This window comes from Mesocricetus auratus, unplaced genomic scaffold, assembly GCF_017639785.1.
Source record: "Mesocricetus auratus isolate SY011 unplaced genomic scaffold, BCM_Maur_2.0 Super-Scaffold_100676, whole genome shotgun sequence".
Taxonomy (NCBI): domain Eukaryota; kingdom Metazoa; phylum Chordata; class Mammalia; order Rodentia; family Cricetidae; genus Mesocricetus; species Mesocricetus auratus.
This window is the reverse complement of record NW_024429266.1, coordinates 148,955,907-148,974,358: the sequence shown is the minus strand read 5'-3', so window position 1 is coordinate 148,974,358 and position 18,452 is coordinate 148,955,907. Positions and strand designations below refer to the sequence as shown.

The 18,452-nt window shown below is 46.9% G+C and overlaps 1 protein-coding gene across 3 annotated transcripts in view; it reads left to right on the top strand.

Moving 5' to 3' along the window:
* Arhgap25 (Rho GTPase activating protein 25) overlaps positions 1-18,452 on the top strand; it is a 76,637-nt gene that overhangs the window by 49,894 nt on the left and 8,291 nt on the right. For 2 of the 3 annotated variants that reach the window (XM_005071122.4, XM_013114118.3), the window contains exons 5-7: positions 9,716-9,923; positions 14,929-15,061; positions 17,138-17,211. In XM_005071122.4, the coding sequence (XP_005071179.1) occupies positions 9,716-9,923; positions 14,929-15,061; positions 17,138-17,211 (415 nt within the window). Of the gene's footprint in view, positions 1-447; positions 651-9,715; positions 9,924-14,928; positions 15,062-17,137; positions 17,212-18,452 lie in introns of those variants that run through there. The other variant, XM_021227769.2, reaches the window with a different exon arrangement.

The following is an 18,452-nucleotide window of genomic DNA, read 5'->3' as shown; positions in this document are numbered from 1 at the left end:
TTCTCAATGGGGGGTGGGGGGGCTGGCTCGCTTCACCCTGCAGCCTACCTCTGAGATCATTGTCTCAGAAGACCCTGACTGAGCCATGTGTGTCTCTGAAAGCCTTTCCAGGAGACGGTGGGCTGGCTTCATAAAGGCTAAGTGGCATTCTGTGTTCCTGCCAGACAGCTTGATATATGGTGCAATGCTGGTAAACGCTTGCGTGTGGGGTTTGCTTTCTTTTTCTTTTAATCCACCTTTGAGCTGTCCCCTGAATGGCGGCTGACAATTAGCTGCTAAGTAAAAGGAGGCACTTGTTTTTATTGTGTTCTGACAGCTTTATGTTTACTCTCTGGAAGCCAAGGGAGCTTCTTGAGTATAAAGGTGAGTAGGAGAAGTGTTGGCAAAGGGCCGGGCAGGTGCTGACACATCCCCAGGGTTCTGCCCAGGAGTCAGAACCCAAGCAGCCTTTGCAAGCATGTGCTGATCTGGAAGCCAGAGAGGACAGTGCAGGAAGAGAGGCCAGACTGGCTCCTCCAAGGCAGAGTGCTCCGCGGCCATGCCTCATGTCCCCAGGATGCCACACTGGGAAATGGGGTGTGGCTTTCCCACTCTGACCCTCCTCTTTTGCTGGGACTACAGGAAGAGAGCCCCCAAGCTCCGAAAGAAAGGTATTTCTCTCCCGTTTTATCGCTCTTCCAGGGCAGGACACTTTTCTCAGCCGCTCTTGGCTCTCCTGTCAGGATAGGGTATGCAGCTAAAACGGTGAGCACGGACACTCGGGGAGTGGCCAGAGAAGTTGAGTGGTGACAGGGGAGGGACAAGATAGAGGGGGAGGTCACAGCTGATCTCCCTAAACCACTCAGGGCCCTGGGGTTTTGTAGCCACTCTGGGGAGAAGTCTCTCCGGCTGGGGGTGGAAGACGGATGGACAGGGAACGGAAGGGGCAGCTGTGCTGTCTGTCAGAACGAGGCGCACTGTCGTGGGGCTATCAGGACAAGGCATCGTCTGTTCCAAGCCTTAGGTCTGAGGACTCGGGTAAATGGGGGGAGGGTGTGAGAAAAGTCGGATGGCATAGTTGGCGCTGGAACACTGTGGGAGAAACACCGGGAGGACCCTCCCAGACATGGATGGTGTCCTAAATACCATTACAGTGACTTTGGGGGGTGTTGTGGTGTAAAACCCAAGACTTCATGAATGATAGGCAAATACTCTGAGCTATATTCCCATCCCTTAAAAAAAAGCTGTGTGTGTGTGTGTGTGTGTGTGTGTGTTTGTACGAACATGAATGAAGTGTGTGCACATACATTGAGAGTGTGCACAGAGAGGCCAGAGATCAACCTTGGGTACGATTCCTTGGGATCCATCCACCTAGTGTTTTGAGATGTGGTCTCTCACAAACAAGCCTAGGACTCAAGTAGGTTAGGCTGGTGACCAGTGAGCCCTGGGGTCTGACAGTCTTCACCTCACTGGGACTAAAGCTGGTGATCAGGCCCGGGCACTGGCACCTGCACAGCAAATGCTTCACCCACTGAGCTCTCTCCCCAGACCCCGTTGTGTTAGCCTCTTCTTTTTTAAAGACAGTAGCTTGACTTCCCATCGACTTAAATAAAGACAGGTTAAAATGCTGCACAGAGGGTCCCACAAAAAACATGGTGTTGGGCAAATTTCTAACCTGAGTCTAGCGTCTCAGTTTTCAGCTTTGAATTAGTCCAAGTAAAATCAGTCCGTTTTAACACTAAAAAGCTTACCAGGCCAAAGCCCATGCAGCTTAATGAACTGATATACAGTGAGAGCTGGCATTCACCAATTGAGAATTTCCTAATCTGAACCCAGCTTATTTTGGTATGTGATATTTTTAATTCCAAAGTTTTTAATAATAAAGTTTTAAAAAATAAACCAGTCAATTGCTGTGAAGATGATATTGCATTTAGCAATTATAAAATTTACATTGCATAAAACGATTGTAATTAATAGGTTGAATTTTATAACTATTAAGATAGAAGTGCTTTTTCTAAATTGCTTGGCTCAGAGTGACAATGAGCTCTGGTGAATGAATTGAATGGACCTCACACTGCTGCCAAGAGCAGAACTGTTGAGTCCCGGTGCCCTGAAGGAGCAGGCACAGCCTAGGCAGGTCAGAGCAACACCTACCTCACTGGCCTCTTCCTTCACCGGCCTCTCAGGGTTTGTCCTTAGGCTGCCTCTCTTCTGGTCCCCATAGTCAAGCTTTTACATGTACACCTAGAATCAAAGATAAAGACAAGGGCTGGGTGGTGGCGGCACGTGCCTTTAATCCCAGCACTCAGAAGGCAGAGGCAGGCAGATCTCTGTGAGTTCAAGGCCAGCCTGGTATACAAAGTGAGTTCCAGGACAGTCAGGGCTGCTAGAGAAACCCTGTTCCCTAGAACAAAAAGCAAACAGAGAAGATAAAGACAAGGACCCAGAGAACAAGACCAGAACAGTTGATGCAGTTGTGGGGGGCAGATATTAACCTCTGGGGTCTGTTTTGGATGTCACACTCCTATGTGGTCTGCGATGAGCAATGATCAAACCTGACCAAGGCAAGCATAGGGTACGTTCTTTCACAGAAGAAGTAGGGCATATGTCTCTAGGGCATATGGTGAGTTCTCCATGGAGGGAATGGCTTTGCCTGAGTTCTAAGCTGCAGATATGAAGTTTGGAGATGTCATCTTGGAGCAATTACAGGGAAGTGAGCAAGGACAGGGAAGAGAGTGCCTGGGACAAGCTAATCCTTGGAGGTCAGGGAGAAAGGAAGCAGCATTGGAGGAGGGCAGGGAACTCAGAAAGGGTAGTTCCAGGAGCCACTAGGAAGTGTTATAAGAAGGGGGTGTGACCTACTGTGTCCCAAGCTGTTGACTGAACAGCTGAGATGAGCCCTAGAAATCTAACCCCACAATTACAAAATGAAAAGACCACCGGTCTCCTTGACAAGAGGGAGTTTGGAGAGTGCTGAGCGGAGGGAAGTGAGGGGAACATGGGAGACAGCAGGTGGGATGTTCCTAAGGTCTCAGGCAGCCTCTGCTCCAGGAGATAAAAATAGGTGCACCAGACGGACTGTCTGTCTCTGAGGCTCTCGCAACCCATGGAAGAGTGCTGCGTAAATAAATCATCACAAAATAGAAAGAGGCGAATAAAAGAAGAGCTGAATGCTGAGATCTGGGGATTCAGAGATAGCTCCTCCTCTCCAAGTCTTCCAAATGCAGGAAGACTGGGTGTCTAGGGGCATAAGAGAAAGGGCTTTTAAATACAAGAGTTTTTAAATACAAGCCTACTTTTTATTCTAACAAAATCACAAGCTTCCAAGATCCTGCAGATGATTTGCTGAATGATTTTGTTCATTCTGCAAAAGAGATTTGCAAGAAACTCTGATGTCCCTCCCTCCAGACAGTAATAACATAGATAGTGGCGATGAGGTTGGAGTGACTTAACGTGTTTCAGGTGGCTCAGTCTGTTTGGAGAGAGGGAGTGTTTAGGGATAACTCCAAAGTGATGCTCTAAGTCTTGCCAATTGGCATTAGGCACCTGTTGTGGTCTGATGGCACTTGGTTAACTATCTAAATGCTGTGGGTTGTGAGAAATGCTGTGGGGGAAGCAGGGACTGAAGAGGAAGCAGGAGGAGAGTGGGACTGAAGAAGACACTGGGAGAATCACTGTTCTGTGTGTACTGAGGGAAAGAGAGAGGGAGGGGAAATAGGAACAGCTGTAATGGTTACTGGTTTTTAGGTGCTACCCAAATAAATGTTCGAAGACATGTAAGAGAGGTACGAGGAACCGTCAGGATGAGAAGGAGGTTTTGTAGGCAATGGAGAGGAATTGAAAGGAGAGCAACACACACTATCAAAGTGTGGAGAAGACCAGCAGGTCCAGGGTCATCCAGAGCACTTAGGCCACTGGAACAGCATCAGAAATCACCAAGAAGTTTTAATGCAAAGAGACGAGAGACAGAAACTAGACTATGAGGGTTGAGAGGTTGGGAACTGAGTAAATTCAATGGGCTGTGAGGCTGGAAATACCTTTGGAAATAGACACACATTTTATGAGTACAATGACAAATAGAAAAAGGTAAGAATTGCTCATTTGCAGAACCGAGGTAAAGGATAATTCTTCATAAATTGGCAAAGGTGTAGATTCTCCTGGCTCTTCATATCCCAAGGGAAAATGTTGTCACACAAGGAGTAAGAGGTAGAAAGAATGGAGCTGATGGGCTCAGAAAGCAGCAAGTGAAGGAAGAAAGGGCTCCGAGAGAGAGAGAGAGGGAGAGAGAGAGAGAGAGAGAGAGAGAGAGAGAGAGAGAGAGAGAGAGAGAGAGAGAGAGAGAGAGAGAGAGAGAGAGAGAGAGAGACCCTGTTGAGGAGGAGCGTGGAGAGGCAGGGCCTGGGCAGCCAGCTTTGCTTACCTCTTCCCTCCTGAAGGAGTCACCTGACCTGCTGAAGCCGGGCGGGACAGTGAGCACAAGGATGGAGACACTAAGAGCAGTGAAGATGGAGAGCCAAGGTCTCACAAAGGCCAGAATAGCGCAGTTCTAGTACACAGCACCAGCCCTGGAAAATTTGCCCTCACAGTTCTCAGTGGCCTGACCAGGTCAGACTGACAGGGTAGGAGGAGAAAGTAATATTGAGAAATGGGTATCTTGATAAGAACAACTGAGTGTGGCAAAGGGGGTGCCCACTGGGCACACGGGAGGACTCTGAGGAAGAGAGAAGTCAGACTTCTCTTGGCTTTTCAGTGTACTTGGGCTATTTGTCCCCGTCTGGATCCAGTGGCCACCTGTGTCCACAATCCATGCTCCAGAAGACATCTGCCTTCCCCTCCGACAGTGGCTCTCTGCACCTCTCAGAATTTCCCAGTGTGCCACGGCAGTCTGAGCTTTAAGTCATATCATTTCCAGCATGATCTTCCGGCACGGTAGAAATACCCATCCAGCACCTTCATAGCAAACAGAAGCCCAGTTCTGTGTGGTCTTGAACATTCTCATTGTCTTGGCATTTTTTTGTGTGGTCCATTCATTTTCATAACGGGAAGTTGGCTAATTGGAGGCAACAACAAGGTCTTTGGGCTCCTTGTCATTCCACAAGGCTGCTGCTGGCTCGTGTCAGACACCTGATGACTGCTACAGAGAAAACTGGATTAATTTATGTGATGACTGCTAGAGTTCCAACTAAAGAAATGCCAGAATAACCATGAGTTTTGGAAAATACTTGTTTAAAGATATAATCCCAGGAAGTAATTCAGAAAAATCTGTTGCTCATTCTCCTTGTGCCTTGTTCAGTGGGGGAAGAAAAGAACCCTCACCCATGTTTTCTAATCACGGGAAGCTAAGGTGGCATTCCCAGACAGACACACAAGTCACCATAGCCTTGCGTGAGAGGGGGAAATAGGCAGAGAGAAAGAAGGGCACACACACTGGGGAGGTGTTCTCTCTACCTGACAGCAAGAAGGCCTGGCAGAGATGATGGTGTCGGAAAAGTCTCAGGACAGACAAAGAGAATCCCAGGAGTCAGGGAAGGGGGCAGATGCGGGAGGAGAAGAGTGTTCAAGGACAGAAACTGGGGAGTACTATGTTTTGGGAGCATCGGTGCAAGGTGCCTTTGAATACAAGTTAGTGGGACGTACAAAAATGGTAGGTTGGTGTCAGGCCAGCTCTGAGACACACTAAAGCCAAACAGGCAATGTCTGGACAGATTGAGGATCAGAGCCAATACCCTCAACTCCCAGAACCAGATGCCACAAGAGAGGAGCCATCAGGCACGGAGGGCCAGTTGAAGAAACAAGGAAGAGATGTATGACCTCAAAAGCCGGGCAGTGGCATTCTGACAGACCAGTGGGTTTGAGAAGTAAGCACCAGAATGTTTTGAAAATGCCAGATACTGGAGCAGCAGCCAGAAGGATGCAAGGATTCAGGAGTCCAATACTGTTCTTCACAGGCAGAATCCATATTAACCAATGTCTGGATAGAGAACAGCCAGAGAATCATGGGAGAACCAAGAGACTTTGCAAAGGGCCGGCTTCTAGGACACAGTCCAGGTGTGGACAGACTGAAACCATCGCCCTCTGAACCTGAAGGGTACAGAGTAGCCTTGGGCCTTGTGGGAGGAACAGGTAGGCAGTGGCTGTGTTCATTGAGATCTAATCAGGCTCAGGGGTGGGGAAATTACAGAGCTGGGTGCTGGCAGCACCAAGGTGGAGCTGGCCCATGCTTGCTTTACTGGCGGCTGTGTGATTTGGAAAAATAGTTTTGTAAAGCAATTTGCATACCATTGAGTGAAACCACTTGACCCTGTGTCGTTCAACATGCAGAGAGTTGCCCCAAGAAAGTGGTTCAAAGGCATGAAAGAGCTGTGCTCATCTACCCAAACACTAATTAATTAATCCAACAATAGCTGAATGTTATGCCTTCGTGTGTGGACATTCCAGTGAACTTGTTCACCGTGACTGGGCTTTAGAAAGTAGAGGAAGAACTCTGAATTCTACAGGAGGCCTTAATGGCTAAACTCAGTATGAGAAAACCCAGTGATGGGCTCTTGTACCTGGATACTCCATGTCACCAGCAGAATTCGGTTCTTGATTTTTCTGTGTCACCTTTAAAGAATTTAGAATGGTATTAAACAAGGCCTGAAGACAAATCATTTGAATTTCCCCAGGCTGTTTCTGTCAGTCTCCATTTTAAGCTCCCCCCCCATTTTTTACATATCTAAGATAACACCCAACTTCTTCTGGGCCCCATGTGCCAGGAAGCTTGACAGGTACTCTGCTAACCATTGCTCATTCATTTCCTTTTGACAGCAGCCCTGAGGTGACAACACTGTCACAGTCACTTCACTGTCAACCACACTGAGCCTTGGAGGCATTAGTAAACTTGCTATATCAGTAGCTGGGGCAAGGCACATTCAGAAGCCATGCCTGGCTCTGAGGCCCTGGGATGCAGTGAGCTGTCTGTCTAATGTCTTGGAAATAATCTGCTTTTTCAGTAAGAATCACACTTAGAGATGAAGGAAAGCTCTTTACTAGTGCTTGGCTGTCTGGGGCTAATGGCCAATGAAGAGTCGACTCCCCAGTACAGGGTTTCATTAGTTTACATGCACCTCAGGGTTATGCATTTTACATGCACAGCCATCCCTACATCTCTCTTAGGTCCAGGCCCCAGGTTACATTTCAATAGCTTAAACAGAGTCAGGAGACTGCAAGTCTGCCTGCTTAGGCAGACAGGAGATTTATATACCAAATATGTTACATATTGCCAGAATTATTTTAAGCATGCTGCTGTTCTCTTTCAAATAGTTGTTAGCCATCTTGCCCACCTGGCAGGACTGCATCTTCCCTGATAAGAGCACAGGGGATTTAATGGCAAGACAGGACTTAATGGTGGTTGTGGCTCTGCACCGCCTCCCTTGTGCTGCCCCTTGGAGGTATGTCTTTATTATGGGAGTCGAGTCTGTCTTGATCACTGTTCTGTTGCTGTCAAAAGAAAATGGTAGCTCTTACAAAATAAAGCATTTAATTAAGGCTGGCTTATAGTTTCAGAAGTTTAGTCTATTACCATCAAAGTGGGGAGCAAGGCAGTGTGCAGGCAGACATGGTGCTGGAGAAGTAGCTGAGAGTCCTACATCTGGATTTGCAGGCAGCAGGAAGAGCAAGTCACTGGGCCTGGCTTGGGCTTCTGAAACCTCAAAGCCCACCCCAGTGACACACTTCCTCCAACAAGGCCACACCTCCTAACCCTTTCAAATAGTGTCACTCCCTGGTGACCAAACATTCAAATCTATGAAGCCATTCTCTTTCAAACCACCACATAGCTAATGACTGGCCAGTTCCAGTAAATACATATTTACATCCTAGCACCTTAAATTTCTCTTATCTCTAACAGGCTGGTTAGCACGCTACTCATTTGGGGGCGGGGTGTCTTAGAGGCAGTGCTCCTGCTCCTATACCTAAATTTTACTTGTCTGACTTAATGTCTCCTAAGCAAATCTATCAGTAAGTTCTTTATAATAGCAATTAAATCACTTTGAGTTTCTTCTGTATCAATAATACTCCCTCCAAGAGCTGCAAACTGTCTAACAAAATCCCCAGTGCCAGTCAGGTATAAAAAAACCTCCTGTTGAGCTGTTGGCCAGTAAAAGAGACTCCCCCAGTCTCTAAGGCTATTGCCATTGTCCTTAGTTTCCTCCCAGCATTTGAATGTAAGGCCCTATTGCTGAAGGCACCACATGTGCCAGACATAAGACTTAGACGAACTGAGCTGGCACTGACTTGGAAACTCTTCCCTGAGGACCAGCTGTCTTAGCAGCAAAAGGTGTTATGCAACCTGCCAAAGGAGAAAAGTAACCAATAGTCCTGCCCAACTGTAGAGCCGCAGCAATGAGCAGGACAGCAAGATATCCCCGAGGGTACAATCATGGCACTTATATTTTGGGGGCAACCAACGGCTGTCTAATTAGATTGAAGACCTGCTCAATAGGAAGGAATTCTTGCCGGATAATATACAGCTAGCCAGCTGCTCATGGCTGGTGAGGTATTGGACCCAAGAGGAAAACCCATTACTTCCACTTTCCCACACCAGTACAATTCCTAACTGCATTCTAATACTTAACTTTTTATCCACAGATGAGTGTAGTTCTTGCCCCTCATCAAAGAACTTCCTTTGGCAGCAGCTGGAGATCATTACAGAAGTTCACATCTGGTCAAAATTCAGAGAACAAGTGACTGTGTGGTGCCTAACCCCAATTAATACATCAAAAACACAACCCTGAAGCTTAGGGAATGTCATGAAAGGGGGAGGGGCAAAAGACTGTAGGAGCTGGGACGCCAGGACCTCGGCTGTGAGATAGTGCCAGCTGTCTATGACCTTGTGCCCATGAATGTTCAAAGATGTGGTCAAATAAACATGGCCTGAACAGTGACAATACCAGTTGACATGCCAGTGTTGATGGAGGAAATCTCTACCCCTAGATGAAGAGCTACAGGCAATCAATGGCTTCTGAGAGAGAGAGAGAGAGAGAGAGAGAGAGAGAGAGAGAGAGAGAGAGAGAGAGAGAGAGAGAGAGAATTAATCTACTTGCTAGGGACAAGCCCCCTGATAGATTATGCCATCCCAAGGGGTTAGCCCTAAACAAATACATAGAGCGACACTAAATGGATTTATCAGTGCGCGGGCGCGCTCGTGTGTGTGTGTGTGTGTGTGTGTGTGTGTGTGTGTGTGTGTGTTTACTTGCACACATGCATGTGTGTATATAAAACAATAATGAGAGCTGAAGTGATCATGAGTTTGAGGGGCACATGCAAAGAGCCACAGGTGGAAGAGTGAGGGATGGGAATGATGCAAATACAATATCCATGTGTGCAATTCTCAAAAACTTAAATTAAAAACGAACAGTATTTTTTAAAGAAAAAGGAACTGGAGAGATTCCTTAGAGGTTAAGAACACTGAGTACTCTTCTAGAGGAACTGGTTTTGATTTGATTCCCAGCGCCAACATGACAGCTTACAACCATTTGTAACTTGGGTCCCAGGGGAATCTAATGCTCTCATCTGGCCTCCAAGGGCACTCGTGCACGTGGTGCACAGACACACATGCAGGCAAAACCCCCAAGTGTAAAATGGCAATGATAATAATAATAATAATTTTAAAAGGAGAAGAAATGTGCAAAGCCTCTGACTACCCATTGACTCAAAGGTCACAATAACTCAGGGGTCCCACATTTCTTCTTCTCAGCGGTGTTCGGCCAGCGTCTGGATGAGACTGTGGCCTATGAGCAGAAGTTTGGCCCTCACCTGGTGCCCATCCTGGTGGAGAAGTGTGCAGAGTTCATCCTGGAGCATGGTGTGAGTGAAGAGGGCATCTTCCGCCTGCCTGGGCAGGACAACTTAGTGAAGCAGCTGAGAGATGCTTTCGATGCGGGGGAACGGCCTTCTTTTGACAGGTATGCTGTCCTTACTTGCACTGTCCCATCTGCCTCTTACCCTGCCCAGATGACTGAGGACAGAGGACCTAGTTAAGCCAGGAACCTTCAAAAGCTTCAAAAGCACTGGATCACAATAGGAAGGGAGCTCTGTTCATCACACCTGGGCACAGTTAGGAGAGTGTGCAGACGATTTATACGATACAGTATGTTCTGGGCAGATTCAGGGAATGCTTGGGACATGAGGGAGGGGGAGATACAGAGCTTGGGGGAAAGCTGAGGCTTTCCTAGGAATGCTCAGCATCCTCATCATGCAGACGAGAAACATGAAGAACAGAGCTATCTACGCCAACACGTGAGAGGATCACCACATCTGTGTCCACAGGGACCAGCAGTCTTCTCCAGCATTCCAGAAGTGGCCAGACCTAGAATTCTCCTTAGTCTCCAAGTCCACTCAGCTCTGAGTCTTCTGAATGGAGTACACACCACCATGGCAGCCTGGTACTCACTTTATCCTCATCAAAGGTTTCCAGCCCTGCATGAGGCATATCTGGTGTGGTGACAACTCCTGCAGTCAGTTTCTCTTACTCTCCAGGCACGCAACAAGGAAGTCCTTCTCCACACTGCATGCTCAGCTGGTACAGGCCCACCACACACTGCACACTCTGTTGACTGTGGTACCTGTGCCTGCACACACTTGTCCTGCTGGCTTAAGACTAATCACTCTTACCAAGTTAGCAGCTCAGCAAACAGGATTTGGTACAATGGGCCTGAATGCTCCCCAGTTTACAAATGTTGAAATCCCCTAGAGTTATTTAGGACAGAGGGGGAAGTTATGAAGGTCTGAGTCATTCCTGTGCAGAAGTCTCCTTACTTTTCCCCTTCAGTTGTTTTCCCTCCAACCATCTCTAAACCCCATAGGTTTCTCTCCATGCCCACTCTGCCATCGTCTTAGTTTGACCAACAATAGGACTATCTCTTACACCCTTAGTAGTCTATAGGCTAATTTACCCATGAAGTTTAGATAAGGAGCAGTATAGTTTCCACTGGAACCACAGCAAGTTACGGGCCCTTTGAACAGCACAGTCAGTTACGGTTCATAAGCAGGTGCCTATTCCAGAATGCTCACTTTCATTGCATTCAGTTTTCTTCTTCATTTTTAAATTATGTTTGTGTTGATCAAAAGATGTAGGTGGGTTATTGCTTAATGAATAAAGTCAGGATGCCAAAGGATAGAGGTTATTATGGACCTTGCCAATAACTCCCTTGGATGCCAGTTTGAGTTCTGCCAGATAGGTGTGGGGGATTCCCATGAAATTCGGGAGCTTAGAAGGGGGAGGAAAGCTGCCCCCTCACACACACACACACACACACACACAGATAGATAGATAGATATATGCAATCACACACACACACATATAACACAATCACACACATACACAACCACACACCCATATAATCTCTTTCATACCCACACAGAGGGAAGGAGAGAGGGAGGGAGGAAGAGGGACAGAGAGAGAGAGACAGACACACACACACAAACGAGAGAGAGAGAGAGAGAGAGAGAGAGAGAGAGAGAGAGAGAGAGAGAGAGAGAGAGAGAGAGAGTCCTTCCAGGGACAGTTCCTGGATCCATATGCCTCTTGAGTTCTTGAGTGGACAAGCCTTATGTGGAGAAGAATACAGGATTTTTTGTTTGTTCTTGTCATTTAGCTAACTTCTAACATGTTTAAGGCCAAGGCTAAGAGAGTGTCTCAGCACCTATAGGTGACCATGGCTTAGCACCTTGCAGGGTTTTGCCACAGGCATAGCTGTGGAGTAAGCTACACCTCTTCTATAGTTATAGCTTTTCTAAATCTTGAATATATTTTTCTTTTGGGAGATCAACCTCCGGAGACAGGAGCAGCAGGAGAGAGGAGCAAGGGAAGAGAGGGAGAGAGAGGAAATACGGGGGAGAGGAACAGACAGAGAGGTGAAAGAAAGAGAGCTGAACATGATTTTTATCAATCAGTCACAGGAGTTGGAAAGTCAAGACAGCCCTTCCTGGCATCTCTAACATGGGGCCAGTGGGTGGTCCCTAGGTCTTTCACAAAGTTATTCTGTCAGATGATCTGCTACTTTTTCACCTAAACAAAAGAAACATGGGTCTCTTGCTTGGTGGTATTCTCACCAAATAGAGAAAAACAAAAATAAAAGCCTCCTGTATGGCTAGGGCAGGTGACTCAGTGGCTAAGGAAGGAGAAAAGTTGAGGGTGGGGTTCAGATCCCCAGCAATGAATGGTAGGGACATGGTGTCCTGTCTATAATCCAGTCCTCCAGAGGCCAGGACAGGAGATCCCCTGAGCTATCTGGATAGCTAGATTGCCCAAATCTTCAAGCTTTCGTGTTCACGTGAAGGACATTGCCTCACTACATAAGGTGGGGAGAAATCAAAGGCAGGCACCCATGTCAACCAACGTCTGTCCTCCACAGAAACATGCACTCACATGTATGCGTACACACACACACGTAACATGAATAAATACACACATCACACACATACATATGAAAAAACTGTTTTAAAAGTCTCCTTGTCTGTTTTTACCGGGCACGGATGCCTCCTGGTTACAACACTGATGTCCATCCCATCCCTGAGGCGCTCTGTGAAAATGGACAGGTGTGCTGCGTGGCACACAGGAGAGCTCAAGACAGCCTAACAGGGCACCTAAGATGGGTCAGAGCTCAGAACTGACAAAAAAGTCATTTAAGGTGGATTCTTTGGTTTGGAGGAACAGCCAACTCAAGAGAAGTGATCCTGGAGACTTAGACCATAAGGGTGACCCCTGAGTCAGCACTAACACAGCGGGGATAACATTATGCCCTCAACACATAGAAATCCACATAAGTTCCACTTTGTTATTGCTAAAAGTGACAAGCAGAGATAACAGAACTTAGAGAGAGGGAGCCTTTCATGGTCTAGTGGAACTAGAGAAGTCCTTGAGAAAATGACATTGATGATGAGACCTAATAAACCAAATCCCTATTCTATCTGGCTATAACACTTTTCCTCCTGCTCCTGCTCCTCCTCCTTCTCCTGCTCCTCCTCCTCCTTCCCCTCCCCTCCCTCCTCCTCCTTCTCTTCCTCCTCCTCGTCCTCCTCGTCCTCGTCCTCCTCATCCTCCTCGTCCTCGTCCTCCTCATCCTCCTCGTCCTCGTCCTCCTCGTCCTCCTCCTCGTCCTCGTCCTCCTCCTCGTCCTCCTCCTCCTCCTCCTCCTCCTCCTCCTCCTCCTCCTCCTCCTCCTCCTCCTCCTCCTCCTCCTCCTCCTCCTCCTTCTTCTTCTTCTTCTTCTTCTTCTTCTTCTTCTTCTTCTTCTTCTTCTACAAGGTTTCTCTGTGTAGCCCTGGCTGTTCTGAAACTCACTCTGTAGACCAGGCTGGCCTTGAACTCACAGAGATCCGCCTGCCTCTGCCTTCCGAGTGCTGCTCTTAATGACATATGCCACCATCATCCTTCCTTTCTGTTTATAATGTTGGTTTTCTTTGCTGTCTTAGTTTCTTGTGATAAAATGTCCCCCTTTAAAGCTGTAGTTTCTTTTTACAGGTCTGTTTTTCCCCTTATCACTGCTGCTATTTTTCTCACTGAAAATTGCCCCTCTCCATTCATTCCATGGGTGTGTTTGGTGTGTTGGGCCATGCCATCCGTGGATAGGAGAGGATGGGGGAAGGGAGGGGGAGGCTGGGGAAGGCAATGGTATCTGAAGTCAGGTATAGAAGGAGAGGGGATGTGAGCAATTCACTTGAGATGATGGTTAGGACACGGGATCTTCATTAAGCATAGGGTGGAGGAGAGGCCACAAACAAGCAGAGTCCCTAGATGCCATAAAGACACTGGGTAACTGTGACACTGTTATGTGATAGGTCCAGGTTTCATTTCTCTTTTAGCAGAAAAAATGCAACCACTACAATTCAGGGGCCAGCAGACTTCCCAGGCTGGGTCACAGATCACACTCTTAGGCTCTTCAGGGCTTTGTCACCATCTGTATTCTCTCCCAGTAAGGAATCAATGACAGTCTGTAAGTGAACACGCAGGCTTGTGTTCCTCTACAAACTATTTCATTGATAGTGTAACTTTGAGTGCATATGATTTTTATCTAATGAGACAGCTTTGGCTTTTTCCCTGTAAGCACTTAAAAAGTAATCATTTTCAACCAGCAGGCTATAAAAATGCAGGTTCCAGGCCAGATCTGCCTCCTGAGCTGAGACAACACTTGTTAGAAACGTCAGAAGCTGAAGCTCAGAGCCTTGCCTTGACACTCATTCAAATGTCACAGGCCCTCAGTGGGGACTGCTGCTCCCTCTCTAGGCTTACACACCTGCACTTTCAGATCTCCTCCACTACACGATGACACCTAAAGAGTTCCAGTGGCTCTCAAGCTGTCCCTCTCTACACTTGTGACCTACTGAGTCCTGCGCTTCTCACATGCCAGCACCCAGCACAGGGTTTGCTAACATTTGTGTGCTCCAAGTGTTATGGCCTGATGGACTAGGTAATCCCTCAGGTTTATCACAGAAATAATAAAAAGAATGAAAAAAGGCAAGATAAAAGTAAGCTTACTTGTTGGTTATGACTAAACAAACTATTGATGAACTATATGACTGGACTTCAGAGCTGCTTTGAATACTCTGGGAGCCAATGAGAACAGTGGACCAAGGATATAAAGAAGTTCACACGTGCAAAAAAAGAGAGACTAATTAGACATGGCTAACTGTGAGGTGTTAAGTGGTCTGAAGAAAGCAGAAAAAGACCAAAATAATTAAAGAGCATTGAATGAAAAAGTGAACCTTAATGTTACCTTTGAGGCAGCTGTGTGGAACAGAGGAAGTGGCTGGAGTTGTTCCCGGAGCTGGTGTCAGGGTGTGGGACTTTCCCGCCTCTGGTCCTTTGTGAGGCGTCCCTCTGTGGTTCATGCTTTGACTGGGTGGCCCGTTAGGGTAAGTGAGAGGCCTCTTGGTTCTGCTCTCTGAGTGAAGCTTGTTTTCTTTCAGGGACACAGATGTGCACACCGTGGCCTCCCTGTTAAAGCTCTACCTCCGAGACCTCCCAGAGCCCGTAGTTCCCTGGGGCCAGTACGAAGGCTTCCTGCTCTGCGGGCAGCTCATGAACGCCGATGAGGCAAAGGTTGGTGTCTCTCTAGCTGACTGTCCTCCTTAGCAGTGGGAGTGAGTCATGGGGGCCAAACCCCTTGGTAGGATTGTCGCTCTGAAGCTTCAGCAGCAGTGCCAGACCAGTGGCGCCATTCTCATTGGCAAAACAGTACAAATGGATTTGACTTTCATTCTTTCTTTTGGCAAATTAGGCACTGTATTAGTTACTACCACACTGGTGTGGCAAAATGCCAACAAAAGCAATGTAAGGAAGGAAGGGTTTATTTGAGCTCAGTTTCAAGATACACTGAATGGCGGCAGAGAAGGCATCGGCAGGAGGGCACCGGCAGCTGGTCACACTGCATCCAGTCAGGGTGCAGGCAGAGATGAATGTCCAGGCTTAGCTTGCTTTCCTCTTTTTTTTTTTTTTTTTTTTTTTTTTGGTTTTTCGAGACAGGGTTTCTCTGTATTGTTTTTGAGGTTGTCGGTCCAGCCTGGCCTCGAACTCAGAGATCCGCCTGCCTCTGCCTCCCGAGTGCTGGGATTAAAGGCGTGCGCCACCATCGCCCGGCGCTTTCCTCTTTTTACCAAAACTCCAGACTCACAGTCAGGGTGGGCCTTCCCACCTCCGTTAAAGCTCTCTGGACACACTCTTGCAGATGTACACAGAAGTCTGCCTCCATCGGTCATTCTACAGCCACCTCGTACGTCGTAGTCTGTGAGGCTCAGTATATTTACTTAAAGCAATAGGATTTCTGTAGTGATGTAATCATATTACCGTCCCATGTGCTAACCTCTACTCACATGTGATAACATGTCCTCAAAATATGGCTAATATACCAGAAGAGTCAGATTCTTAATTTTAATTAAATTGAGTGGCTACATGTGGCAATTAGCACATGTGTTGGGCAGCACAAACTTAGACAATGCTCTTGTCAGCTTTACCTGGGATTGTGCAGAGGACCAAGGCATGTGAAACTAACTAGTGACTTCAGGGTTTTTCTTTTGTTTTGTTTTTTTGGGTTGGGTAGTTCTCTATTCTTCAGTTTTTATGATATACCCTGAGTCTTAGGACATCCTGGGCAGTGAGGAAATAGCTTTCAGACTTCCCTGTCTGAACTGCTGATGGGGAGCCATGGTTATGAAGATCCTGGGACATATGAGGAAGAAAAGTTTGATGATGCAATCAACGTGTAGCTGTTTTCCAAGAAAAAAAAAATAAGGCCGCACAGTCCACCTGAGTTGTGGGTGCTTAGGGGAGGAAGAGGCTTTTGGAAACCCTTGATTTACAGGGGCATTTCAGATCTCCTTTGTGAATGACATAGAATAAAACTTGAAAAACACCTAAAAAAAGAGTCATGCTAGATGCCATCCCACACATCATCAGAGGGTGATCACAGGCTCTGCAGGCAGCTGCTGCTGGCAAGAGCAACGAGCCCTTCCTCCGTCTCGCTGGCACCTGTGGTCTGTGGATGGGCACTTCTGACATCTATAGCTTCTGCAGAACTTGAACCTCCCATCCCAGTGTGTGCCTTCCAGCTAGGCCAGTCTGGCCTACGTCCCAGACGTTCTCAGCAAGACCACAGGGCTTTAAAGCCACCACAGAAGAATCCTTTTCTCATCATTTCACAGTCACTCTGAGATATTAGATTGTGGTTTGATTGTTTTTTGGATCATTACACCGCATTCATTCAGCAACCCATCATGAATGTGAGTTTTCAGATAGTCTGTTCTTACAGGTACTCAAGGTCAGGAGTGGGTGGGCGACAGTCTGCTTGCCTAGCATGTACAGAGCCCCCGGTTTGATCCTTAGCCTGACACACACTGGGTATGGCTGCACACACTTGTAATCTCGGCACTCAGGCAGGAGGCTCAGAAGTTCAAGGTCATCATTGGCTACATAGGGAGTTCAAGACCAGTCTGGGCTTCAGTTTATATTTTTTGAATTCTCAGAGTTTTAATTTCAAAATAGTTTAATTCGAAGACCTGTATGAGAACAGGAGTGACAAACAAAGTGTTTTCCCTACATAGATGCACAGTCATGTCTCTACATACATTGCTGATGAACAGGCAGCAGGATTGCGTACTAGTATCAAAATTCTCTTTCCAGGCTCAGCAGGAGTTGGTGAAGCAACTCTCTATCCTTCCTCGTGACAACTACAGTCTCCTGAGCTACATTTGCAGGTGAGTCTCCCGTGTGGAGCCACAGTCTCCAGTCATAGCAGGAAGGAACCCTGGTTAGAAGAGGAAGCCCTTTCTCTAAGACCACAGATTCTGCTCCAGTACTGTAGGTCAACTCCACTCACAAAGCACTGAGAGGGTGGTCTGTCTACATAAAATCATCGGAATCCCTAAGAACCTGCACACAGAATGAACATATTCCTTCCTGCAGACCTGTCCCAGAGCATGCAAGAGAACCTAGAATCCTCATTGTCACTAAAATGAACACCCTGAAGACATTCATTCTAGGCCATCATTTATGTTTTCCCTGAAGCCCTTTCTGAGGATCTACTGCGTGAAGTGCTTGTGGTAACGCCTTACACGTGGACCAGCCCAGATCTGCTGTGCTGGGCATCTTCACCCCATACACACCTCAATTTTGTCTTTTATTTTTCAAAAAAAGTTACTGTGATATAGTTTCTAAATTATAAAGATGTTTCTGACTTAATCTGGAAACCGCAAAGATAGAAGAATTGTAAATAAGAATCAAAACTAGATGCAACACCCTGGGCAGTGACATCTCCTCTTGAGTGTTTTCTCTTCTGATGACTCTTTTCTTACATCTGTGGAACTACAGAGGGATGCTCTAAACCCAACTGAAAAGTATGTCCTTTATCATAAAATAAATTATCCCATAATATGTCGTTTTTCATCATGTGAATATATAGTTTTTTTCAAATTTGGTGTTTTATGATATTTCAGTCTATCCACTTTCAAAAAATTTTTAAATCCAAAATTCCTTTACTGATGTGCTTAGTCATTTTGTTTCTTCAACCAATCTGAGGATTTCAGGCCTCTGATGGGTCATGTATAGTGGAACTTCCTGGTTAAACACCGGGCACCTGCTGAGAGAGAGACACTCCACTCTCCAATCAGAGGATGCGAGTGAGGAGGCCCCATGGATTCTCTTGCCATCTCTAAGACCTCATCACTGACACATTTTTTTCCTCTCTGGAGACGTGGATGGGGTGGATACTGAGAAGAGAATGGTAAAAGCAAGACACTGAAGCTGTTGAACCATCTGAGTCTTTCTCGTCACCTCTTATTCCCAAACAAGCCCTGCTGTGAGATTTTCCGCCTGTAGCCCACCCCACCCCTGGCTCCTCACACTTCCTTGGTCTGTGAAGCGCCAGGTTCCAGTCAAACTCCTGCAGGCAGAGTCAGTTCACTCCATTCCTGAAACAGGGGAAAGAGCTAGAATTCAA